The sequence below is a fragment of the Peromyscus maniculatus genome, chromosome 1 (genome assembly GCF_049852395.1).
Source record: "Peromyscus maniculatus bairdii isolate BWxNUB_F1_BW_parent chromosome 1, HU_Pman_BW_mat_3.1, whole genome shotgun sequence".
NCBI lineage: Eukaryota > Metazoa > Chordata > Mammalia > Rodentia > Cricetidae > Peromyscus > Peromyscus maniculatus.
The window spans coordinates 4,576,190-4,603,884 of NC_134852.1; the positions used below are offsets into that span (position 1 = coordinate 4,576,190).

Consider the following 27,695-nt stretch of genomic DNA (forward strand, 5'->3'; position numbering starts at 1 on the left):
GCACCTGTGCGTGTACATGCAGAGGCCAGAGCAGGATGCTGGGTGTCCTCCTTCAGTCAGTCTCTGTCGTTTTGCCTTGATAAAGGCTATATTCCTACCTGGGAAGCTCACCATTTCGGTTAGACTGGTTTCAGTGTGGTTAGAGGATCTGCTTGTCTCTGCCCCCACTCCCCAATGCTAGGGTTACAAACATGGGTAGCCACATCCTGCTTTGTACATGGGTGCTAGAGATTCGAACTCAGGTCCACATGCTTGAACACCAGGCACTCTTCTCCACTGAGCCGTCTCCAAAGCCCCTTGAACTGATGTTTTCTATATAGACATACACATGCACACAACCTATGGTGTTTCTCCTTCACTCTGCTCCCCACAGCCTATGAGTGGGTCCATCTTTACAGTTCACTGTGTTACAGAAAGATATCCCTGCTCCTCTCCCAGCTCTCTGGAGGCCAGACCTTCCCCCAAGCCTTCACCCTAACCTGAGGAGACCTTTTCCAGGGAAAGCAGGGTGCAGCCTCCGTGCAGACTCAAATCACGGCGTTGGAGCCAGACACCGAGCTAAAATAAGACATGTTGGATATCACGATCCCAGAGTGTCAGAGCAGAAAGGGCGCATCATTTCTGAGATGGAAAAATAGTAGCCTAGAGAGAGAAAGTGGGGCAAGAGTGGATCCCATGGGGACTTTTATTCAATCTGCCCAGTACGTTGTGTATCAAGTCCCACTGTTTGCAGATCACAGGAATGGAACCGGTCGAATCAGCCAGTCAATGACAGAGCTAGGCTTTGAACCAAGAGAATTCTGATTCTAAAATCCACCCTCCAAGCACTGAACCAGTAACTGTCTGCCCAAGGTCAAACCACAGATTAATGATTCCTTTGGGGCTGGAAGTCAGAGCCGTGTGTGTGTGTGTGTGTGTGTGTGTGTGTGTGTGTGTGTGTTGGTGGTAGTGTTCTAGTTTGATTTCTTCTGCCGTGATTAAACACACAGACCAAAAATAACTTAGAGGAAGAAAGGGTTTATTTGGCTTAACAATTCCTGCTTATAGTCCACCACTTCAAGAAAAGCAAGGCAGGAGCCCAAGCAGCCTGTCATATCACATCCACAGTCAAGAGCAGAGAAAAATGAACACACCCATGCTGCCTGCTTGCTTTCTCAGCCAGTGTCTTCTACTGTCATATAGCTCGGGGCCCAGCCCATGAAACGGTACCGCCTACATGCAGGATGGCCCTTCCCACCTCAATTAATATTCCAACCATTCTTCCCACCCCCCAGATGTTTCCTTAGGCCGGCCCAATCTAGATAATTCTTCATTAAAACTCCCTTCCTCCCCGGGCTAGAGAGAGGGCTGTGAAGTTAAGAGCTCTTCACTCTTCTCCGGAAGATCTGAGTTTGGTTCTCAACACCCACATCGAGTGGCTCACAACCCCCCCCCCCCCCCCCGCGTCCCCTCTCCCCCCCCCCCAATTCCAGCTCTGTAGGATCTAACGCCCTCTTCTGGCCTGCACGGGCCAGAAGACACATACTTACATTTTTAAAAAATATATCTAAAAATGCTCTCTTCCCAGCATGCACATAGGAGGGGCTTAGAAAAGCTTTTTCTATGGAGGCCCGACTGGCCTAAAACTCATGGCGATCCACCTCCCTCAGCCTCCCTAGGACTGGGATTCTAGGTGTGAACCACCACGTCTTGACTGAATCTCTTTTCTTGAATTCATTGAGTAGATTTTGATGTGTTTACCCTACTGGGGTGTTTGCTCATGTGCTTTCAAGCTTGTAGGGTTGTATAGCCGAGCCACATATTGTAAACCCAGAGAGATGTGGGTTCAAACCCCTCACTGCCTGGAGGAGCTCACTCTGAGGGATGAGAGAACAGTTTCCAGGAAGGAAATAATAGGACTTCTCTTTGTGGGTTGTCCGGCTCCACTGCTGTGGGCCTGTGGTGAGGCCGAAGGGGCATGGAAGGAAAAGCACTTGGTTTGTGCTGGGGGCCCAGCTCAGCTGGGGAAGTGGTACCTTGTAAGACTGAGGGCCTGAACTGGGATCCACAACACCATATTAAAAACAAAAACAAAGAACCAGTACGTATGGCAGTGCATGCCTGGAACCCTATCACTGGGGAGGTGGAGACAGGTGGTCCCTCAACCTCATCGACTTAGTTGAATAATGAGCTTAGTTCAGTGAGAGACTCTGCCTCAAAGAATAGGGTGGGGAGTGATTGGGGACCTCCCACCCCCACCCTGTTCTTTCTCTGTCCTTTAAGAAATTTTTAAAAATATTTTTAAGTATGTGTGTATGTGTATCTGTACGGGGGTATGTGTACATGAGTGTGCACACATCTGTGAAGGACAGAAGAAGGTGTTAGATCCCCTGGAGCTGAAGTTACAGGAGCTTGTGAGCTGCCTGATATGGGTGCTGAGACTGAATCTGGGTCCTCTGCTAGAGCAGTACACACTCATAATAACTGAGCTATCTGTCCATCCCCTGTGTGTACATCTGAACACACACACACACACCCCTCACCACCATCATAAACACCAAGTGTTGAGTTGGACAAAGTTGGAAGAAAACAGAGACAGTGAATGAGGACCAGGCCAGGACAAAATATATCTAAGGACATACCCTCAAGTCATCTACTTCTTTCAGTAAGTCTCACTTCCTACAATTTCCAGAACCTTCCAAAATCACACCACCAGCTGGGGAACAAACTTTCCATATATGAGCCTGTGGGGGTACATTTCATATTCAAATCATAAAGTGTCGTGGAATATTCCTCTCTCTCTCTCTCTCTCTCTTTTTTCTACCAGAAAGTTAAAAATGTAAAAATGTAAAGCCCATCCTTAGCCTGCAAACCATACAAAATCCAGCCAGCTGGTGGTGGCGCATGCCTTTAAACCCAGCACTCGGGAGGCGGAGGCAGGTGGATCTCTGTGAGTTGGAGGTCAGCCTGGTCTACAGATCTAGTTCTAGGAAAGCCAAGACTACACAAAGAAACCCTGTCTTGAAAAACAAACAAACAATAGACAGAAAAAGAAGAATTGCAGGTGTTTGAAACCCGATCCCAGTCATGGGCATGACATGTAACATTAAGTGTTCAACTGTATGTAGTAAAGCAGGTAGATGAGTGAGCAAAGGCTGTAGTCGTAGCTCATTGGTAGACTGTTTGTGTAGCATACACAAAGTCCTTGTTCAGTCCTCAGCATCCCATGAACAAAGAGGTGGTGCATACCTGTAATCCCAGCCCTAGGGAGGTGGAGGCAGGAGCGTCACATGTTTAAGGCCATTTATATCTGCAAAATGAGTTCAAGGCCACCTTGGGCTACATGAATCCCTGTCTCAAAAAAATTGAAACAGAATAAATCGGAAATCAATGGATGAATAAATAAATGTACTGGTGGTAGTAGTATGACCTGTGGTGTATTTGGGCCTCAGCCATTCTGCTTTATGTGAATTTCATTTCCTTGACGATTATATTATTACCATTATCGTCATTATTACTCTGTGTGTGTGTGCGCGCGCGTGCGCACGCACATGATGTCTCTGGGGTTGTGAGTGCAAAGGCATACATGCTGAGGTCAGAGGAAAACCCTGTGAAGTCAGTTCTTTCCTTCCACCTTTATGTGGGTTTTAGGAATGGAAAGCCAGCTTGCTCAACGGGTGCCTTTACTCACCTAGCCTTCTCGCTAACCCCAGTAACTTCATTTACCCTTGTGAAAGCAGAAGTGTTAGGAGGTGAAGTTGTGCAGCAATGAGACCAGGACTCCAGGCCAGGCACGTTCACCACAGCACTGTACCCCACACCAAAACCACAGTTTCTAAAACTCCACCAGACACATGCCTGCAAGCTCAGCTCTCGGGAGGTCGAAGCAGGAAGACTGAGAGTTTGAGACCAGTCTGGGCTACACAGCAAGACCATGTTTTAAAGGAATGATGGTAACACTAGCTTTAATCTCAGCACTCAGGAGGAAAGGCAGGCAGATCTCTGTGAGTTTGAGGCCAGACTCATCTACTTAGAACACTTCAGCCAGCCAAGGCTACATAGTGAGATCTTGTCTCACACCCAACATACACACTGGGTGTGGTGGTACACACATATTATCCCAGTACTCAGGAGGTGGTGGAGGCAGGGGGATCAGATGTTCCAAGTCATCCTAGGCTACACAGTTAGTTCAAGACCAGCCTAGGCTGCATGAGCCCTTATCTCAAAACCAAACCAAAGAGAACTCCATGCATAATATCAGTACCTTAGATCTTAGACTAGAATGATCTTGTCTAACTCCTTGTTCCCAGAGACAGGAGTCACTTCTGAGCTTATGATTGATACATCGGCACATTGATACATCAGCACATTGATACATTGGCACATTGATACATGGGCACTTAAACCTGGAGAAAGTGGTATCGGAGTTTAGAGCAGGAGAAAGGAAGGGACATCTCTGGTGGTCAAATATCCCTCAAGGACCTGTTTAGGGAAGGAGCTGGAGGGCTCTTGACTAGTTAATTTTATTTCTTTTTCATCGCTGAAACAAAAGACCTAACAAAAGTAATGTAAGGTTGGAAGAGGTTACTCAGGCTCACAGTTCCAGGGTGCAGTCCACCCTGGTGGGAGGAACGTGAGGCAGCCAGTCACATTACGTCAGCATTCAGAAGCCAGCAGCCATGAAGGCTGGACTCAGATGGTACCACCCCTATTTAGGGTGAGTTGTCCCACCCCAGTTAGCCCCATCTAGAAACTCCCTTACTCATATGCCCGGAAGTTTGTCTCCTACATGATGGTAGATTCCGTCAAGTTGACATTCAATTTTATCCATCGCAAAGGCTGAAAATGGACAGTGTCTGCAGTGGTCCAAGCAGTGGCAGATGAGATCTGTGCTGGGCTGGAGGTGTCACATGGCTGTGAGAGAGAGGGGTATTGACAGAGAATCAATAGACCCATGACTGACTGACTGTTTGGAGAGGGGAGCTGGGAAAAAGCCACGGTGGCATAGATTTTCCTTTTTTTTTTCTTTCCTTTTTTTGAGACAGGGCTTCTCTGTGTAGCCCTGGCTGTCATGGAACTCACTCTGTAGACCAAGCTGAACTCAGAAATCTGCCCGCCTGTGCCTCCCCACAGCTAGGATTTTAAAGACATGTGCCACCACGGCCCAGCTTGCATAGATTTTCTTCTTGTAGGTCACAACAGACATAGATGCACCCCATGCTCACTCCAGTTCTCAAGCTCAGTCTGTACATTTAATTCAAACAAACATACATACATACCCTAGAACGGCCTTGAACTTGCAGTGTAGCTGAGAATGACCTTCATGTTCTGATCTTCCTGCCTCTTCCCATCCCGTTTCCCCCAGCACTGGGACTGTAGCCCATGGCATCACAGCTGGTGTATGCACTGCTGAGGACTGCATCTAGGTTCATTCCCACTAGGCAGACACTCTACCAACCAAGCAACATCCCGAGCCCCCCCCCCCCACACACACACATCCGCTTTAAGATTCATTCATCAGCTATCCAATGTAGCAGGTCCCACGTGGCTAAATCTTAGGTGAATGCCCAGACACAGTCGCAAGACAGCCTCATCTCCATGTCATTCACAGCTTGTCACACATCTTCCCGGATCCTCCGGTGCGTTTCCAATGTGTCAGAAGACACTCAGGTTGCTCACTCTAGCCTATAAGGTCTTTTGGAATCTAGCTGGTGTTCAGGTCTGTGACCTCATCTCTGACCCACTAACACTCTCCACATTGCCATAGCTTTAGGCTGTCCCAGCTTCATTCAATTGCTTGAGAGCGCAGATCTCAGCCTCACTACAGGACTTCTGCACTTCATTATTCCTCCCTGCAGGGATCTCGCTTCCTGTCCCTCAGGGCCTCTTTAAAATTTCCTCTTCTGGATGGGTTTGTGGCCTGTAATCCCAGCAATTAGGAAGCAGGAGGATTGTTTTGAGTTTGAGAGGAGCCTGGGCAGGCCTGGGATACATGGGGAAACCCTGTCCAAAGAAAGAAAAGAAAAGAAAAAAGTAAAGCAAAATGAGGTCCGCAAGATAAAAGTGCTTGCCATCAAGACTGATAGGCTGAGTTCTTTTCTCAGGTCCCACATGGGGGGAAAGAACCTATCCATCTGCATGCTGTCCTCTGACCTCTGCATGCACACACAACACACTACATGAACAAATGTAGGCAAAGAAAAATGAAGAAGTCAGGCAGGGGAGCAACAACCAGGCCAAGGGAATCACCTGCACTAGAAACAATTTCTGATGTCTTCCCACCGCTCCCTGTCTTCCTGTGTGTGTGTGTGTGTGTGTGTGTGTGTGTGTGTGTGTGTCTCATGTGACTGTGGGTACACACGTGCAGAGGCCAGAGTAGGATGTGGAGTGGCTTTCATTATTGCATCCTGTGCTTTATCTTAAAAAAAAAAAAAAAAAAGCTTTTTATTTATTTTTATTTTTTTATTTTTTTTGGACAGGGTTTCTCAATGTAACCTTAGCTGTTCCAGAACTCACTGTGTAGCCCAGGCTGGCCTCAAACTCAAGAGACCTGCCTACCTCTGCTCCCTGAGTGCAGAGATTAAAGTCGTGCACCCCCACGCCCAGCTCTGGGTAATTATCTTGAGGCAGGGTCTGTGACTGACCTAGAAATTTGTCTTTTGGGTGTCTCTGGATGGCCAGTGGACCCTCAGGATGGATGTGTATCCCACACCCTGGTGCTGGGGTAACAGGCACAGCAGCAAGGGTTGACTTTCTATGTGCATTCCGGGGATTTGAACTCAGGTCCTCTTAGCCACTGAGCCATATCTCCAATCTCCCCATTTTTCTTAAGACAAGGTCTCTAGCCCAGGCTGGCCTGGAACTCACTATGTAAGCAAAGATGATAGTGAACTTCTGACCTGTGTGCCTTAACGTCATTAGTGCTGGGATCACAGGCGTGGACCACTGTGTCTCCTGTGCCAATGCTGCCAGGAATAAAACCCAGAGCTTTGTTCATGCTAGTCGAGCAGGCTGCTAACAGCCACACTCTCATACATGTTTTTATATCCCTTATCATTAGTCTCATTGTTATTATTATTAATATTTTTTAAGGAAGGGTTTCCTGTGTAGCCCTGAGTGTCCTTGGAACAACCTTTGTAGACCAGGCCAACCTAGAACTCACAGAGAGAGATCCACCTGCCTCTGCCTCCCAAGTGTTGGGGTTAAAGGTGTGCGCCACCACTGCCTGGTTCATTTTATTAGTTTTCTACCTGCTCCTTTCTGAATAAACTCTAAAAGGCATACACCTTTTCTTCTACCCTCCCCTTTCCCTCCTCTCCCTCTCCCTCTCCCTCTCCCTCTCCCTCTCCCCCTCCCTCCCTCCCTCCTCCCCCCCCCCCCCTCTCTCTCTCTCTCTCTCTCTCTCTGTGGTGTGTATGTAGTTGAGGTGAATGCTCATGTGTGTGTATGTATGTTGAGGCCCTAGGCTGAGGTCGGGAATAATTCCTGATCCTGATCACTTTTCTTTCATTTTCACTGAAGCAGGGTCTCTCAGTCAAACTCAGAGCTCACTGATATGGCTAATGTCACGGGAAAGCTTGTTCTGGGATCCTGTTTCCACTTTTGGGCTGGAGTTACAGGCAGACCACCACATCCACCAGGCATTTTCTTAGGTTCTGAGCTTCTAAATTCCGGTCCTCACATTTGCATAGCAAGCAGTTTAACTACAGAGCCACCCCCTAGCCCACCAGGGAACCTTCCCAATGTATTCTCACTTGTGTCTGAAGAGCCCATGTGAGTTTCTGCTAGGGAGGACACACATTTGGAGAGTGGATGAGTGTATGAATGACAAAGCTGGTATTCCCAGAAAAGAGAATATGCATTGGCCTGGCACAACGTGCTGGGGGAGCAGCAGGGATGCCTTCCAGAGGAAGTGGATGTGCAGAGGGAGAGGGTCAAAGAAAGCCAGGTGCCTTGTAATGAAATGCAATGCACCGCACATGCTGAGGCCCGGGAGACCATCAGACCAGCAGCCGCTGCTACTGAGGTTGTCCATGGTCCTGAATCTCTGACCTAAAGTCACGGTGATTGTGTTCAGCTTGGGATGCGATTCTTCTGTGAGCTGGGATTAGTGGGCAGATGAACTTGAGGGAACAGGAAGAGATGAGAGACACACACTGCAGGTTTAGAAATAGAGAGAGAGAGGGAGGGAGAGAGAGAGAGAGAGAGAGAGAGAGAGAGAGAGAGAGAGAGAGAGAGAGAGAAAGCCATTTTCAGAGACATTGCCAAACGGTTAGTCTGATCTTGCAAGCTTGTCTTTTCAGCTACTGGGGAGGCTCAGGCCAGTTCAAGGACTGGCCAGGCTACAGAGTAAGTTTAAAGAAGGCTTTATCTAGCAAGACTATGCTTCAAAACAAACCAAAAAGTAGAAGTGGATTGAGGCGTGTGTGGGGGTGGGGGTGGTAGGAGAGATGGCTCAGTGGTTAAGAGCAACATCTGGTTGCTCTGCCAGAGGACCAGAGTTTGATTCTAAGCACCGGTGTCTGATGGTTCACCATAGCCTGTAACTCTAACTCCAGGGGGTCTGATGGCCTCTTCTGGTGGGCAACCACATGCACGAGTGCTCATACATTCACACAGACACATACGTAAGTAATTAATAAAGTACATGCTTTATTATTATTTTTTAATTTTGTGTACATTGGTGTTTTGCCTACATGTAGGTCTATGTGAGGGCACCAGATCCCCTGGAATCAGAGTTATAGCCAGTTGTGAGCTGCCATGTGGGTGCTGGGAATTGAACTCGGGTCCTTTGGGTCCAGTGCTCTTAGCCTCTGAGCCATCTCTCCAGCCCCTGTACACACACACACACACACACACACACACACACACACACACACACACACCCATATTTAAAGGGTTATGGATATAGCTCAGCTGTAGAATGCCTCTTGTCTAGAATGCCCAGATGAGGGATTAGGGGATATGATTTAGGAGTAGAGCCCATCCTAGAATCCCCTAGTGAGAGGTGGGGGTGGGGCTTAGTGATAGAGCTTCTATCTAGAACTTACCACTAAGGAGCTGGAGTCATAGCTAAATGGTAGAGCACCTGCCTAGAATCTCCAATGAGGGGATGAGGTGTGGCTCAGTGGAAGAATCCCTGCCTAGATTCTCTCAGAGAGAGGCTGGGGGTGTGGCTCAGTGGTAGGGCACTTGCCTAGCATTCTGGAGGCCCTGAGGTTCAATCTCCATCACTCCAGTGTAGCAGGGAGACTAGACCAGTTAATGAAATTCTCCAGAAGTTCCATATACTTGTCTTAGTTAGGGTTTCTATTCTGGGACAAAACACCACATGACCAAAACACAAGTTGGGGAGGAAAGGATTTATTTGACTTACATTTCCACATTTCAGTTCATCACTGAAGTAAGTCAGGACAGGAATTCAAGCAGGGTAAGATCCTGGAGACAAAAGCTGATGCAGAGGCCATTGAGGGGTATTGCTTATTGACTTGCTTCCCATGGCTTGCTCAGCCTGCTTTCTTATAGAACCCAGGACCAGCACCCAGGGATGGCACCACCCACCACGGGCTGGACACTCCTCCACTGATCACTAATTGAGAAAATGCCTTACAACTGGATCTCATCGAGGCGTTTCCTCCACGGAGGCTCCTTCCTCTGATGACTGTAGCTTGTGTCAAGTTGACACACAGAACCAGCCAGTACACTACCATCTTGCACGTACTGAATACTGTGGTAGATCCTAGGAATGCAATAGAAAAGATGATGGGCTCCTTCCTAGCATTATGAGATTATATAGCTTTCTGGTGAGGTGGGAACAATGTACAATAAAAAAGTAACAGATACAGAACACAGTTTAGGTAGTGATGAGTGCGATCGTGAGAACCATTTAGGGGCCAGTAAGATGGCTCAGCAAGTGCAGATGCTGCCAGCCTCACAACCTGGGCTCGGTCCTTCAGACCCACATGGCGGAAGGAGAGAACCAACTCCTTCATGTTCTTCCCTGACCCACACCTTCCATGGTGTGCCTCCATCCCCTGCTCACAAAATTAATTAACTGATTAATTAATAGAATAAGGCGGGTGGGAGAAAAATGAAAGATAAGGGATAATTTTACCCACCTAGCTGAACCATCCAGCTTTTAGGTATTTCTCCAGTCTCTCCTTCCTCTTTCTCTTTTCCCTTATTCGGCCTCTTTATGCCGGTGCGCGCATGCACATACGGGTGCAGTACCAATGGGGGCCAGAAGAGGGTGTCAGAGCCCTCGAAACTGGAGCTACAGGTGGCTGTGAGCTGTCTGACATGGGTAATGAGAGCTGGACTTGCGTCCTCTGGAAGAGCGGCAGGTGTCCTGCAGGAGCCATCTCTCCAGCTTCCCTCCTTTCCCTCCACATACCATGTACCTTCCGCGCCCCCCCCCCCCCCGCCCCAAACACTGGGGATTGAACCCAGGATCTCCCACGTGCCAAACAAATGTTCTGCCATGGAGCTACATCCCAATCATTTTTATAGTTTGGATGTGATGGGGTCCTTGTGTGAACTCTCTCTCTATAGCCCAGGCAAACCTTACACTTGGCATCCTCCTGCCTCTGTCTGCTGAGTAGCTGTGATTACTAATTACATTTTTTTTCTTTACCATTTCAAAGTAAGTTTTAGAGCCAGGTATGGTAGTACACACATGGTGGAGCACGCCTTTAATCCCAGCACTTAGGAGGGGGAGGCAGATGGATCTCTGAGTTCAAGGCCAGCCTGGTCTACAGAGCGAGTTCTAGGACAGCCAGAGCTACATACAGAAACTTTGCCCCCCCAAAAGGAGACTGCAAGTTTAAGGATAATTTGGGGTATAGACTGAGGCTCTGTCTCAAAAAAGCAGGAGTGGTTGGAGAGAGAGAGAGAGAGAGAGAGAGAGAGAGAGAGAGAGAGAGAGAGAGAGAATAAATAGTAGATATTGTGTCATTTGGGAGATGGCTCACTGGGTAAAATGTTTGCCACCCAAGCGTAAGGACCTGAGTTTGATCCCCACCCGCCACATACAAGTCTTGTTTGGAGCACACATCGGCAGTCTGAAGCCCCAGAACTGGGGAAGTGGAGACAGGAGGATTCCTGGGGCCCCCTGGCAAGTCAGCCTAATTCTTGATCGCTAAGTTCAGTGAGAGACCCTGTCTCAACAAACTAAGGTGGAGAGAGATTGAGGGAGATGTCTTGTGTTGACATCCTGCACCCAGGCACCCACATGCGCACACACACATACATGTGTCTGAGCACACAGAAACATGAACACGTACAAATACGTATCACACACGCAGTTTTAAGGATCTTACAAGAACACATTCTTTTGCATGAGTACAATGCCAATACACATCACACCTAAAATTTGACACACACACACACACACACACACACACACACACACACACACACACATACACATGCACAAATATATACACAGGCAAAACACCAATGCAAATAAAATAAAAGTGGAAAGAAAAAAGAGTATCTTTTCTAGGGCTTAGTAGCTCAGGGGTTCTGAGCATGCCTACTTGAGGCTCTGTGTTTAACAGCATTAAAAAAAAAAAAAAGAAAGAAAGGGTGTGTGTGTGTGTGTGTGTGTGGAGACTGTGTTTTTTAGGTTTCCCTTCAGAGCCAGGACTTCATCCAGCCTCTTGAATTTTATTTCGTTGAAGTCTTTTTGGTATTTACTGGCTCTGCCACTCTTTTTCTGCCCCGCCCCCCAACATTTACTTTTAAAATTTGGAAAGAATCGTATAAGGAAATCCCATGCACCCTTCATTCGGTTCCAACAATTGCCAGCATATGGCGGATCTTTTTTTAGTCAGACACTGCCATGTCCCCCTTCTGTACTTTGCTGCCTTATTTTAAAGCCAGCCTCAGACACCAGCAACTCATTTTGTCCTCACGAATTTTAGTGTGTCTCCGAGTAAGAAGTACTCTTTTATTTACGCCAGCCACGCTAGCCACGCTACCACGATGAAGCCCGAACAAACAAACCGAAGAGAGTAAGTTAACGCCATCTAATATTTACTTACTGTTCATTCCCCCCACACTGGTCTCGTAAATTGCCTTTTTACTGTGAGCGGGTTGCAAATCTGTATGTAAATTACGCACGGGCATTTAGCCGATGGCTCTCCAAAGCCTCCTTTACGCTCAGACAGTCTCTTTTTCCTTTAAAAAATATTATTACACTTATTTATCTGTGGCTGTGCGGGTGTGCACCACGGGACATGTGTAGGGGACATGTCAGAGGACATCTGTTCTCTCCTTCCCCATGTGGGCTCTAGAGATTGAACTCGGGTCATCAAACTTGGCAGCAAGCACCTTTACCTCAGGAGCTACCTAGCCACCCTTTCTCCTCCTTCATGCTCTCCCTCCTCTCCTCCCTCCCTCCTCCCCTTCTTTTCCTTCATTTGTTTTTGTTTTTTGTTTTTTTTTTGGGGGGGGGGACATGGCAGTTTGTGGTATAGATTCCTCATGCTCTGTGTTCTTCTAAAGACATTCCATGCTGTGGTTGAATCCATCTATCCATCTTTGTGAACTAGGATTTGGAAGAAGCTTGGGAAAGTGTGGGTTTGATTTCTTGTTGTTTTGTCAAGAGCACTTCCTAAAGTTGAGAGTGTGGGGCACAGATCTGTAATCCCACCATTTAGGAGATAAAGACAGGAGGATCTGGAATTCAAGGTCATCCTTGGCTACTACATAGTCAGTTCAAGGTCAGGCTGGCTTACATGATAGATAGGGCTATTAAAGTTCTATTAGGAAATGCAGCGTCTGGTCTCTCTCTCTCTCTCTCTCTCTCTCTCTCTCTCTCTCTCTCTCTCTCTCTCTCCTCCCTCCCTCCTTTCCTCTCTCCCTCCCTCCCTCCCTCCCTCCCTCCTTTCCCCCCTCTCTCTCTCTCCCCCTCCCTCCCTCCCTCCCTCCCTCCCTCCTTTCCTCTCTCTCTCTCTCCCCCTCCCTCCCTCCTTTCCTCTCTCTCTCTCTCTCCCCCTCCCTCCCTCCCTCCCTCCCTCCCTCCCTCCCTCCCTCCCTCCTTTCCTCTCTCTCTCTCTCTCTCTCTCTCCCTCTCCTGCAACAATTGATTCCTGATCCAGGCAGCACCCTCAGAATACTGAAGGGCAGGATTTCTGTAGAATACCCCCTACCCTGCATTTTTGTTTTGTTGAGACAGGGTCTCTCTGTGTAGACCTGGCTGTCCTGGAACTTGCTCTGTAGACTAGGCTGGCCTGGAACTCACAGAGACCCACCTGCTTCTGCCTCTAGAGTGCTGGGATTACAGGCTTGTGCCGCCACCACCCAGCTCCCACCCTGCATTTTTATCTGTTTTCTTGCTTATCATAGTCCTTTTTTTCCGTCTCCCCTGGAATCTGGAAGTTATGCCTGGACTTGAGGCTTTTGTAGCATTTGGGTCAAACATGATTGGCATCAAGAAAAAAAAAAGTGCTGTTATGAACTTTGTGGCCCTTTTCTTCAGGGCAGAGTTACATCTCTGCAGATAATGTTTGCATTCCCTTCTCCTGGGCAGATGTTAACAGATGTTTATTCTCTTAAGATAGGTCACCAATGAAGAACCTGAGTAGTTACTGCACCAAATTCTAGCTTGGTGAATTTGTGAATTTGTTGATTGGGCTTACTGACAGGAGGATGGGTGATGGGTTACCTGCAGAAGTGTGGGTGACCCCAAAGCAGCTGTACCCAGGCATGAATGACCACTTCCCCATAGATGCATACATGAAGCATCAGCTGACTTCTCACCTCGGTATACTGCCTAGCATCATCTAAGATCTGGAGCAGAATTACATACAGCTGTCAGGGAGGGAGGGAGGGAGGGAGCGGCTGGAACCGTAGTGGCGGTCAGAGGACAGCTTGCTTGAATCAGCCCTCTGCTCCCACCATGTGAGTTTTGAGGATCAAACTCAAGCCACCAGGCTTGGCCCCAGTCTTGCTGAGTCATCTTGGCAGCCCACTATTATTTTTATTTTTATGTTTTTAGAGGTTTGAGAGTCTCATTCTGTTGTCCAAGATGGCTTCCATTTCAGCAATCCTCCTGCTTCAGCCTTCCAAGTGCTGGGGTTAGAGACAGGAGCCACCATGCCCTAGTTCTTCCTTCTTCTGTTTGTTGCCCCTTCTTGCATCAGGCTAGCCTACCTCACCATGGACAGCATCCTTTTCATACTCTCCCTTCAGTTCAGCTGCCTTCTTTTGTAGCTGCCAATCATCCACAGCATGCCCGATCCACGGCTTACAACACCACCATGGCCAGGCTCAGCTGTTCTTGGGTTTGAGGGCAAAACTCAGAACATAAAAGAAGGCCAAAGGAGGCCTCTTGGATGAATATGGATTTTTGAACTTTGAACATTTTTGTTTGTTGTTTTTGAATCAGGATGTTCTGTAACCTAGGCTGAGGTCAGACTCATTATACAGCCAAGCATGACCTTGAACTTCTGATCTTCCTGTCTCCACTAGTTTTATGCAGCTCTGGGGACTGAATTCAGGGCATCATGCAATCATGTATGCTGGCCAACCATTCTACCAGCTGAGTTGTATCCCCAGACCTTAATCAATTTCTGCCTTCTCTTCCTCCTCCTCTTCTTCTTGTGTCCTTATTAGGAGGGATCTAGGTTGTGGTGTGTGTGTGTGTGTGTGTGTGTGTGTGTGTCCTTGGAACTCACAGAGATCCACCTGCCTCTACCTCCTGAGTGCTGGGATTAAAGTTGTGTACCACCCAGCCAGCCCATTATAACATATATACTTTCATGCAGGTATATCATGCATTTTGGTCACAATCACTTCCTATTACCACCTCTTGTTCCCTTCTTCCATCTCCTCATACCTGTCTACCAGCTAATTACCTTTCTATTTTTGTGTTTACTTTACTTTCTTTCTTTTTTAATCTGGACATCATGGTGGTGCTTATTTTTGATCCCAGCATTCAGGAAGCAGAGGCTTTCTATTTTTTATGTTTAACTTTTCTTTTTCATTTACATGGTGCCAAGGCACATGCGTGGAAGTCAGGAGGACAACCCCTGGCAGCCAATTCTCTCCTTCGACTATGTGGGACCAAGGACCCAAACTCGGGTTATCAAGTTTGGTGGCAAGCTCTCTTAACTGGGAGCCATCCTGCCAGCCCACGTTTTTTGTTACTTGTTTGTTTGTTTGTGGTGACCTAATATATTTTATCAGGGTTTCTCACAATATCCTTGAAGGATTATTTACCTGGGAGTGGCCTCCCTACTGGTGATTACGTCACTGAAGAAAATCTCTCTCTCTCTCCACCTGCCCTAGCAACTATTATCTGCCTGCAAGTCCTCAGGGAGAGGGGCAGGTCCTCTTATCTCCAGTCTCCACCGTGGCAGGCCGCTATTTCCATTCCTCTTTCCTAACCAGACTGCCCACGTTGGCTGTGCCTTCAGACTTTCTCTTTAGCAGACACAGCCTTTTCCTCACTGGACAATTTTTTTAGAAACTTGGATCAGACCAAAGTATCTGAGAACCTCCTGTGCACCCAGGAAATCTGCTCAAAGAATGCACATAAGGCACACTGCCTCTGATTCGTTTTTCTTTCGTGTGTGTGTGTGTGTGTGTGTGTGTGTGTGTGTGTGTGTGTGTGTACGTACGCGCACAAACGTTTATGGGGGGGGTGCATCAGTCCTTCTGGGCTACAGCCTTCCTCATGGTCGCCAGCATGTTGCTTAGCTCCTCTTGCATCTTCTTGGCACGAATGTATGTGCCCACTCTTTTCTTGATGAACTTGAGCGAGCTCTTGTCCTTGGACACCTTGAGATGCTCCGTGGCCGCCCCTCGTAGGGCGCATACCTCCTGCATCATGTACCCCACCAACTTGATGCGCTTGGTGGCCGGCACCAGGGTTTGGGGGCGGGGGGGGGGGGCGGGATAGTGCATACATGGCTTGGCTGCCAGTCTCCCGATAGCGGCTGCGCCAGGAAGGATGGCGGCGCCACGCAGAACCTGGGATACCTCACCTCTGATTTGCTGTGTTTCATCATCTTCCAGAGTGCCCGGATGGATGACCCGGCACTCCCCAAACACATCTCTGTGGAGCTCTGAGTACTCCAGTGGCTCTCTTCGTCTTTTATAAAGTTCTGTCACTTTTCCTTTTCTCTTTCATGTTGACATTTTTATTGCAGAGGACAGCCCCACAATGTCCTTCTCAGTGGATTCAGGTCATACATTCTCAGCGGGAACACCATAGGAAGGAAGTAATGGCTTACTCGCTTTGTAACACCTGGTGTAAGGAGTCTGTCTGCCCAGTATCAGCGATACTAGCTTACTCAAAGTGGTACCTGCTGGATCAAGAAATCACAATAAATGATGTGGGTTTTTTTTCTTAGCTTGTTTTGAGACAGGGTTTAATATAGTAGCCCAGGATGGGCTAATATTCACTATGTACTTAAGGATGACCTTGAACTCCTGATCCTCCTGCCTCTACCTCCCTAGTGTAGACATTATCACTAGGATGACAGACACACACCACCATGCCTGGTTAATAGGGTGCAAGGGGCAGAGCTGAAGGTTTTGTGTACCCTAGGCAAGCATTCTACCAATTGAGCTACATCCCCAGCTGAGAAAGATGCTTTTAATCTCTTGGTAATTAGTTGACATTCAATGAGGAGATTCTGCTACCGTTTGATTTAATATCTGTTAGTGATTTAAAAACATATTTATTTTTAATAATGTGAATCTCTGTGTGTGGTGGTGTGCAGGTGACCTCAGAAGCCAGAGGTGTTGGAACCTCTTAGATCTGTAGTTACAGATGTTGTGAGCTGCCATGTGAGTGCTGGGAATCGAACTGGGGTCCTCTGGAAGAGCACTCTTGCGCTAATCCTCTGAGCAGTCTCTCCAGCCTGTCGGTGATTCCTACTTGCGACTGCTGTTATAATTGCCGTTGTCAAGTGTGTGTTATCTTGTGCCATTCCATGGACATGTATGGATGGGTGTGCTACTGAAGCGAACCTTTCCCCCTATTTGTTTATTAACTTTGTTGACCCACTGTCGTCATCACTATTATTGTGTGTGTGCTCGCGTGAGTGCAGGTGTGACTGTCCCACTGTTTGAGCGTGGAGGTCAGAGAACAACTCTCAGAAGTCAGGTCTCTCTGCATCATGGGTCCTAGGGAGTGGGCTCAGGCCATAAGGTTCGGGTGGCACTTTGACCCAGTGAGCCATTTAATTTGCCCACTTTTAAAAAACAAAACAAACCACACACACACACACACACACACACACACACACACACACACACACCAAAACAAAACGAAAATACCCCACCAACCCATGGCTGACAATGTGGCTTAGTTTGTAGAGTGCTTGTCTAGCATGGATGAGCCCTGTTTTCCTTCCCCAGCAATGCATAAGCCAGGCATGGTGGTTTGGACTTGTCACCCCAGGACTCAGGAGGTGGAGGCAGGAGGATCAGGGAGTTTAAGGTCATATTTAACTACATAGCAAGTTCCACCAAGTCCGGGCATGGTGAGACCCTGTTTCAAATAAGAAAAAAGACCTGTGTAGAATCTGGGTTACATAAAGAGATCCTATGTCAAACAAGCAATCAGTGTATATTACAAATGCACCCACACACTCATAAACATACACACACGCAAATGTGGTATCAAACTCACAGCTACACATATGCTAGACAAGCTCTCTACCAACTTGAACCATATTCCCAGCTCAAATAATCTATCTATCCATCTATCTATCTATCTATCTATCTATCTATCTATCTATCTATCTATCCATCCATCTAGATATATCCATCTATCTAGATATAGTATTATATATTTATATTATATACATTATATATCTATATATCAGTGGATTATAAACCTCCACTTCAATGACTCATTTGTTGCTTAAATTGTCCTCAGTTTGACTCAGGAAACTCTTTGAGCTAGTTGCCATGTCCCTTTTTTTTTTTTTTTTTTTTTTTTTTTTGGTTTTTCGAGACAGGGTTTCTCTGTGTAGCTTTGCGCCTTTCCTGGAACTCACTTGGTAGCCCAGGCTGGCCTCGAACTCACAGAGATCCGCCTGGCTCTGCCTCCCGAGTGCTGGGATTAAAGGCGTGCGCCACCACCGCCCGGCTTGCCATGTCCCTTTTTGATCATCTCCCATCATTTTTGAGCTCATTCTCTTTCTTTTTAAAGATATCTTTATTTTTAATTTTATGTGTACAAGTGTTTGTCAGCATGCATGGGTATACATACAGTTTATAATGCCCACAGAGGCCAGAAGAGGGTGTTGGAGCTCCTGGAATTGGAGTGATAGATGGCTGTGAACTTCTCGATGCGGGTGCTGAGAACTGAACCCAGTTTATCTGGGAGAGAAGAAACCACTGAGCCATTTCTCAAGCCCCTTGAGCACTTTCTTATTTGGGGGCCAAAGTACACTTATAATGTGACTTTCCTTGGCTTTGGAGAAGATGTTTCTTCAGGAAGTCTTGTTTCCTTTCAGTGGGGGGTGGATTCAGAAAGTAAGAAGTACAGGTAGGTGTCATGGCGTGCCTATAGGATCTGAATTTAGGAGTTGGAGGCAGAAGGATCAACGGTTTGAAGTCAGTCTGCGCTGCATAGCAAGAGAGATCCTACCCTAGCTCGACAAACCAAATACATACATAATTTGGGGTGGGGAGGGAGGGAGGGAGGAGAAAAGCTAGAGAAAGAAAAGTTACTGGGATCATTCTCCACTCTTTTATTTTTATTTATTTATTTGTTCTTGTTTGCTTTGCTTTTGAGATGAAGTTTTGCTGTGTAGCTTGGGCTGGTCTCCAACTGTGCCCCTCTCCCTTCAGCAAGCTCTCTGCCGTCACACCTGGCTTTGAGTTTATTCCTTGAATGTATAAAATATGAATGTAATTCCGAGATCAGAATCATGCAAAACTGTGCGCTTTTCCTCATCTCCGTGTGCCACCTACTCCCCGATGCAATCAGCCTTGCTTGTTCGTTGGTTTTCCTTCTTATGCTTAGTTTTGCAAAAACAAGCAGATGCATGTGTATTCTCTCTCTCTTTCCCATTTCAACACTGAGGACTCAGTTTAGGGCCTCATACATGCTGGACAAGTGTTCCTCTGCTTCCACATCCCCACCCTGGGGAATTCTAGGCAGGGGCTCTATCACTGAGTCACACCCCAGCCCCTCACTGGGGATTCTAGGCAGGGGCTCTACCACTGAGCCACACTCCAGCCCCTCACTGGGGGATTCTAGGCAGAGGCTCTACCACTGAGCCACACCCCCAGCCCCTCACTGGGGGATTCTAGGCAGGTGCTCTACCACTGAGCCACACCCCAGCCCCTCATTGACGGATTCTAGGCAGGGGCTCTACCACTGAGCCACACCCCAGCCCCTCACTGGGGTTTCTAGGCAGGGGCTCCACCACTGAGCCATGTCTCTTGCCCCTTGCTGCAGGATTCTAGGTCAGTGTTCTACCACTGAGCCACACTCTCACCCCTCTTTTTTTCTCCCCATTATTTTGACACAGTCTCACTAGGTTACTCAGGTTGGCTTGAACTCACAATGAACCAGGGTAGTTATGGACTTTCAGATGTGGGTACTCTGCAAGATCACCAAGTACTCTTAAACCCTGACCTGAGCCATCTCTCGGTCCCTCCTACTGTACTTTTTTTTTGTTTTGTTTTTTAAATATTTTCATATGTACGGATGTTTTGACTGTATGTACGTCTGTGTGCCTGGTGCCCATAGAAGCCAGAAGGGGATGTCAGATCCCTAGGACCAGAATTATAGACACTTGTGAGCTGCCATTGTGGTGCGGAGAATTGAACCTAGGTCCTCTGGAGAAGCTGCCAGTGTTCTTAACCATTAAGCCATTTCTCCATCCCTCCTGTTCTGTTCTTAAGGCAATCTGAATTTGATCCCCTAGAAATCTCATAAAAGAAGAAGGACACAAGAGACTCCACATAGCTGTCCCTTAAACTCCACATGTTTACAGTGTTAGGAACGACATCCCCCTCAAACACTGCCTGATCGGTCACGTGCAATAACAAATACCTTTTTGTTTGTTTTTTTTGGAGACAGGGTTTCTCTGTAGCTTTGGAGCCTGTCCTGCAACTCACTGTGTAGAACAGGCTGGCCTCAAACTCATGGAGATCCACCTGCCTCTGCCTCCGGAATGCTGGGATTAAAGGTGTGAGCCAACACTTTGTTTTGTTTTAACAAATACCTTTTATAATGATCCCTTTTCTCATGCTTGAAAGTACATTCTAACCCAGGTACTGGTGGCGAACACCTTTAATCTCAAAACTTGAGAGGCAGATGCAGGAAGATCTCAATGAGTTTGAGGCCAGCTCTGTCTACATAGTGAGTTCCATGACAGCCAGGGCTATGTAGAGAGAGGCTGTCTGAAAACAACAAACAAAAAAAGTGCATTCTCTATACTCTTATGCACATTTTCAGTTTTCTTTCATCTTACATTTTGTTTATGGAATGATTAATGGATTTTGGAGACAAAGTCTCATATAGCCCAGGCTGACCTTAAACTCCTGATCCTTCTTCCTCTGCCTTCCCAGTACTGGGATTACAGGCATGCACCACTACACCTGGTTATATGCAATGCTGGGGATGGAACTCAGGGTTTCATGCATGCTAGGCAGGCACTCCACCGCTGAATTATTCCCAACACTTTCCCATATTTTTGTTTTTGTTTTTTCAAGACAGGGCTTCTCTGTGTAGTCCTGGCTGTCCTGGAAGTCTCTCTGTAGACCAGGCTGGCCTCGAACTCACAGAGATCCACCTGCCTCGTCTTCTGAGTGCAGCTCTTAAAGGTGTGCACAACTACCCCTTGGCTTAATACTTCCTCATATTTTTCAGTGATGATATATATATTGCCAAGGGAGAAACAAAGGAAGGAAAGGATTTGCTTGTATATATATATATATATATATATATATATATATATATATATATATATATATATATTATATAGCATTCATATCCTTGAGGAGATATTGCCAGGATTGGGTTGAAAGATGAATTAATTCACTTGTAGTTTTTTGTTTTGCTTTTTTTTTTTTGGTTTTTGAGACAGGGTTTCTCTGTGTGACTTTGCGCCTTTCCTGGAGCTCACTTGGTAGCCCAGGCTGGCCTTGAACTCACAGAGATCCGCCTGGCTCTGCCTCCCAAGTGCTGGGATTAAAGGCGTGAGCCACCAACGCCCGGCTTTGTTTTGCTTTTTTAAGAGTACAAGTGTTGGTCTGCATGTATGTCTGTTCACCATGTGTGTGCAGCGTCTATGGAGGTCAGAAGAGGGCATCAGACACCTTGGAACTGGAGTTACAGACAGTTGTGAGCCACTGTGTGGTTGCTGGGAACTGAACTTGGGTCCTCTGCAAGAGCAACAAATGCTCTTAATGGCTAAGCCATCTCTCCAGTCCCTAATGAGTGTATTAAATATTTTTTCATTTATTTAATTAGTGAGGGGTATGTGCAAGTGCCAGGAAGCTCATTTAGAGGTTAGAGGTCAGGGGACAACTTGTGGGAGTCAATTCTCTTTCTACCATGTATATATTGGGAATTGAACTCAGGTCTTCGGGGTTGTCAGCAAGCTCCTCTACCCACTGAGCCATCTCATAGGCATGGAATTCATAGGCTTTAAACATTTAAGGGGTAACTCGCATAAGACACAACTCATATATTACCATGGCTTTTAGTAGAGCCCAGGCTATGCAGTTATCCCTTTAGCTGTTTTTACCAGATCCCTAGGACTGGGTTATAGACAGCTGTGAGCTCCATTGTGGTGCAGAGAATTGATACCAGGTCTTCTGAAAGAGCAGCCTGTGCTCTTAACCATTGAGCCATCTTTCCAGGCCTCCTAAGAATACTTACACCGTGTGTGTGTGTGTGTGTGTGTGTGTGTGTGTGTGTGTGTGTGTGTGTGTATGCTTGAAAGCCAGAGGTTGACACATGGTATTGCTGTCCACCTTATTTTTGCCTGGATCTCATCCTCTAGGACTTGGACCTGTTTTTTTTTTTTTTTTTTTTTTTTTAATCCCCTTGTTCTTCTTATCCCAGACAGCTTTGTGCCTCCTGTGGACCCCACTGTGTTCAGTGGGACAAACTTTGTAGCACATGTCACCATGCACAGTATGGGTGGTCACTATCCTGTCTTTTACTTCTTGCATTTGCCCCGAGGTCTCATATGGTAGGTGTGGGGTGGGGTGAGGGCAGCTGGTGGATTCATTTCTGGGTTCTCTACATCCAACCAAGGCCTGGAACAGGAGGTCCTTCGGAACACAGAAGTTAAGTCCAGCCTGGAGACACAGGCTTGTCATGACAGCTATTTGGGAGGCTGAGCCAGGAGGATCAAAAGTTCACAGCCTGCCTGAGCAAGTTTCTGAGACCCTGTCTCAAAAAGTGAAAAGAGGACCAGGGACAGAGCTCAGTGATGGAGCTCCAGCCTAGAATCCACTAGGGGCTGAGAATCTGCTACGGGGTACCTGCCTAGGATTCCGTAGTGACGACAGAGCAGCGTGGAGGCCTGGCTCAGCAGCAGAATTCTTCCACAGAATCTAACTGGTGAGAGGAGGAGTTCATGGCTTAGTGGTAGGGTACCTTTCTAGAATTCAGCAGTGAGAGGTCATTGCTCAGTGATAGATTCTTGCCTAGGTTCACCAGTAAGGGGCTGGGTTTGTGACTGACTTAGCAGTAGAATGCGTGCCTAAAACCTCCACTGTGAGGCTGGGGGTTTGGCTCAGTAATAGAGCCCCTGCCTAGCACCCCCTAGTTGCGTGTGCGTGGCATTGCTCAGAGGTAGAGCACCTGCCTAGAATCCCCCAGTGGGGTGCAGGGCGAGCCAAGGGGGCCATTGTTCGGAGGTAGAGCACCTGCCTAGAATCCCCCAGTGATGGGGGCCTTTGTTCAGAGGTAGAGCACATGCCTAGAATCCCCCAGTGGGGTGCGGGGCCAGGCAAGGGGGGCACTGCTCAGAGGTAGAGCACCTGCCTAGAATTCCCCAGTGATGGGGACCATTGCCCAGAGGTAGAGCACCTGCCTAGAATCCCCCAGTGATGGGGGCCATTGCCCAGAGGTAGAGCACCTGCCTAGAATCCCCCAGTGATGGGGGCCATTGCCCAGAGGTAGAGCACCTGCCTAGAATCCCCCAGTGATGGGGGCCATTGTTCAGAGGTAGAGCACATGCCTAGAATACCCCAGTGGGGTGCGGGGCCAGGCAAGGGGGACGTTGCTCAGGGGTAGAGCACCTGCCTAGAATTCCCCAGTGATGGGGACCATTGCCCAGAGGAAGGGCACCTGCCTACAATTCCCCAGTGATGGGGACCATTGCTCAGAGGTGGAGGACTTGCATGTAAGGTTAGTCTAGATACAGGGCAGAGCGCAAAGGAAAGCAGTGAACCGGAGTTGGGGGCGCTCCCTTCTCATGTTCCTGGCACCCTTCTCCCCTCAGGTCTCTCCTTGGTGGTGGGTTTGGTTCTGTACATCTCCAGCATCAATGACGAGGTCATGAACAGGCCCAGCAGCTCGGAGCAGTACTTTCACTATCGATACGGGTGGTCGTTTGCCTTCGCTGCTTCCTCTTTCCTTCTCAAAGAGGTGATGTGTTGGGCCCAGAACTACCAATTTGAAGGAGGAGGTGGGGATGTCGGGGTGTTCCAGCTCCTGGGGGTCTGGAGCAGATGGGATCTGAAGATAGGGCCTTTTGGGTTTGTGGCAAGAAAACAAACAAACAAACAAGCCTGAGGATTGGACCTTCTGAGGTCTTAGAGGTGGGAGTCCTGGTTTCTTGGAGAGAAGGAGCCCCGGGACAGGACTCCCTGAAGAGAAGACCCTGTGCCCAGGAGGAAAAGAACTCTGTAGGTTATGGGTCGGTCCCAGAGAGGAAAGAGTCTGGGAGTTCTAGCTCCTGGGGATCTTGAGAGGGAAAAAGCTGAGGGAAAGCCTGTAGGTTGGACCCTTGAAGTTTTGGAGGAGGATGGGGAGCCCTTGGTCCCGGGAAAGAGCAGGGCTGGGGGACCGGTCTCTCTGCTTTGACGTGGGAGGGTTTGGCAGTCTGATTCCGGGGTCCAGAAGGAAGAGGAGGCTGAGGGTAATGCCTGTATTATGAGGGAGGAGGGTTAGACTGTGGGTCTAACCCCGGAGATCTGAGTGTTCCAATTCGTGGGGTCCTGGAGGAGATGAGGACTGGGGCCTCTTGGGTTCTGCAGAGGTCTGGGGGGGGGGGGGCGGGGGGTGATATGCAACTGTGACTCCTGGGTTTTGGTAGAGGAAGTGGCAGAAAGCTGCCTCTGGGATTCTGACGGTGCCTTGCCACAGGGGGCCGGAGTCATGTCGGTGTACTTATTCACCAAGCGCTACGCGGAGGAAGAGATGTACCGCCCGCACCCGGCCTTCTACCGCCCGCGTCTCAGCGACTGCTCTGACTACTCGGGCCAGTTTCTGCAGCCCGAGGCGTGGCGTCGTGGTCGCAGCCCTTCCGACATCTCCAGCGACGTCTCCATCCAGATGACGCAAAACTACCCTCCAGCCATCAAGTACCCCGACCACCTCCACATCTCCACTTCACCGTGCTGAGGCCGGGCTCCCTCCCTCTCCTCCTCCTTCCTCCCCCTCCCCCTCGCCTCCCGCCTCCCTAATACCTTAAGGGACTCTTGGCTGAGGGATGCTGTGCCATCTCCAGGCCCCAACCCATCATCCTCATTTCAATGGCTCCAACCGCTCGTTGGTCCATTATACTTCCAGATGATGATGTCGGCCACCCGCCCAACCCCCCATGAGCCCGTTCCATTTCGGGGGTCCCTCTCCTGGTCCCTCCTCACCCGTTATCTCTCTAACCCATTTTACTATCCTCTGGTGGCATCCTGCATCTAGCTCCCCCGAACCCCTTCAGACTACCGCCTCCGCGCGGGGGTGCTGGGCTGGAGAGTGGGTGTGATAGCCACTGGGAATGCCCTTGAATTCTTTCTTTCCTAGCACAACACCACAGTGGCCTGCAGGTCCCTGGTCTCAGGGGTGGGGTGGGGTGGGGTGGGGTGGGGGAGAAGCTTGCTCTGCCCACATCTGCTGGTCGGGTCAGGGGCTGCAGTGATATGACTATGGCTTACCTTGACTTCTTTTTCTTTTGCCTCTGGGAGACTCCATTCCCTCTCTTTCTTTTGTCCTCTGGAAGGAAGGTGATCTTTCTTCTAAGGGATCATTCTTCTCCTTCTTCTCCTTCTTCTTCTCCTCCTCCTCCTTCTCTTCTTCTTCTTCTTCTTCTTCTTCTTCTTCTTCTTCTTCTTCTTCTTCTCCTCCTTCTTCTTCCTTCTCCTCCTTTCCTTCTTCCTCCTCCTCCTCTCCTTCTTCTTCCTCCTCCTCCTCTCCCTCCTCCTCTTCCTCCTTTCCTTCTTCTTCCTCCTCTTCTTTTCCTTCCTCCACTTGCTCATCCGAAGCCCCTAGGTGCATCCAGCCTCTCACACCAAACAAGGATGGGACCCCAGGGTGGAGGGAGGTTCCCTCATGCTATCTCCACACCTGTGCCCGCCTCTCCCCCCTCGAGGTCCCATCGGGGGAGGGAGGGGTAGTAGCGGGGGTTAACACCCCCCAAAACCTCTGTCTTCCATTTTCTGGTACTCCCTCTCATCCATGTCCCTCTTCCTATCTCAGATCCCCCAACTCTGGCCTCTTTCAAGGGCCCGTCCGCCCCCTAGGACAGATTCGGGGGGTGGTCGCCAGAAAACCGCCCACCCCACCCCCTTTATTAAGGGAGGAGGGGAGAGGTAGCACAGTGTTAACACACGGAACCAGAACGGCCCCAGGGTGGGGGGAGGGGGGCAGGGGAGGGACGGGGCTTTTAGTTTGCATCTTAGGTGGGAGGGGGTGGGGGAACCGCAGCAGTTATAACCTGTCTTTACGCAGCGATTTTTAATGAGGCTGGGGGAGGGGGAGGGAAGCGATAAGGGTGGGGAAATGGTGGGGTGGGGGGCCTGGCTCTGTTATTTACCGTGTATCATATGTAAATACCGACAGAAACTTCAATAAACTTTATTTCAAACACGTCTCTGCCTAACAAAAGGGAGGGCATCAGAAACAATGGGCTTATGGTACTGGTTTCTCCTGAGGGTAAAGTGTTATTATTCTGACTAGATCTTTCGAATGGTGCATGCCTTCAATCCTAGCACTCAGAAGGCAGAGGCAGACAGATCTCTGTGAGTTCTAGGACAGCCAGGACTAAGTAATACCTTGTCTTCAAAAATAGAACACCACATGACCAGGTTTGTAATTCCGGACTTGGGAGACAGAGGCAGGAGGATTGCTGCAAGTTCTAGGCAAACTTTCAAGGCTTTCTTAAAAAACAAAATAAGCCCACCAAGATGGCTCTGCTTGAGTCCTAGAACCCACTCTTGCAATGGAATGCTTGAGATTACTTCCCTTTCTCCCCGTAATAATAATGGAATTAAAAATAAGCTGGGCGGTGGTGGCGCACACCTTCAGTCCCAGCACTTGGAAGGCAGAGGCAGGGGGATCTCTAAGTTTGAGGCCAGCCTGGGCTACAGAGAGAGTTCCAGGACAGCCATAGCTACACAGAGAAATGAAACCCTGTCTTAAAAAACCAAACCAACCAAACAAAAACAAACCAAACAAACAAACAAAACTTGGGGTGTAGGTCAGCTGGTACAGTGATTGCCTAGCATACCTGAGGCCCTGAGTTTCATTCTCAGCCAGACCAGGAGATGGGAGAGGGAGGAACAGGAGTTCAAGGTCCTCACTGGCTGTGAAGAGAGCTTAAGCGCTCACTGAGAGAGGAAGAGAGAGAGAGAGAGAGAGAGAGAGAAAGAGAGAGAGAGAGAGAGAGAGAGAGAGAGAGAGTGTTGAGAAGTTATTTAGGTTACTTAATTTAATCGTCACCTTATAACTCAGTCCCTGTATAAGGACAATACATGAAAACAATGTTAAGGTCAATACAAAAACAAAAAGAACCCCACCTCTTGATAGCCTCTGGCTACCCAGTGCACTGTCCGTCACCCACACTGCTCCGTCTGACTTTCTTCCGAGACCCCCTGTTGAATTTACCGGCCTCCTCGTGCCCATTCAGCCAGCCAGGTGAATGACTCATCTGAGAGCGTTTATGCCAACTGACAGCCTTTGACTGGCACCAAGTCAGTCTGGCTCCCACACCTGAGCTTCCTTCCCGGGTACAAGGCAAGAGTGGGCTTCGCGCATGCTGGGCCCGTTTGCTACGACGTTGAAAGAAACCACCGTAACTATTTATTGGACAGCTGCCGTGAGGCAGAAGCTTCCGATCTGAACATAATCCCATTAGCCATTCACAGTGGTGGGTACGTAGGAATTACCGCTGTTTGTACAGGTGAGGGAGGGAGGGAGACAGGGAGGCTCAAAATTGGATTCTGAGAGCTGCAGTTCCACTCTAGGGAGAGACTGAGAACAGCCAAAATATTAAGTAGCCGATAGATTTACAACCGAGATCTCTCTCCCCACCTCTCTCTTAGAGGTTGAATCCAGGGAACCAAGGACCTCCTAAACGCAAGGCGAGAGCTCAGTAGCTAAGCCACACCCCCAGGCCCTCACTAGGGGATTCTGGGCAGGTGCTCTACCACTGGCAACAACCCCCTCCCCTCCCCCCCTCCCCCGTGGCCCCAATAAGCTTAATCTTGAAAACTAGGAAGGAAGTACGATGTCTGCCCCTTGTTCTTTGCCTCATCTGTGCGACAATGGCCCTGCCACCGTG

At 48.5% G+C, this 27,695-nt stretch overlaps 1 protein-coding gene across 1 annotated transcript in view; it reads left to right on the forward strand.

Moving 5' to 3' along the window:
- The window catches only part of Cacng7 (calcium voltage-gated channel auxiliary subunit gamma 7), a 33,354-nt gene extending 7,357 nt beyond the window's left edge, over positions 1 to 25,997 (forward strand). Inside the window, exons 5-6 of the mRNA XM_006988315.4 lie at positions 23,418 to 23,563; positions 24,284 to 25,997. Of these exons, the coding sequence (XP_006988377.1) occupies positions 23,418 to 23,563; positions 24,284 to 24,541 (404 nt within the window). The 3' untranslated portion in view covers positions 24,542 to 25,997. The remainder of the gene's footprint in view (positions 1 to 23,417; positions 23,564 to 24,283) is intronic.
- The last annotated feature ends 1,698 nt before the right edge of the window (positions 25,998 to 27,695 follow it).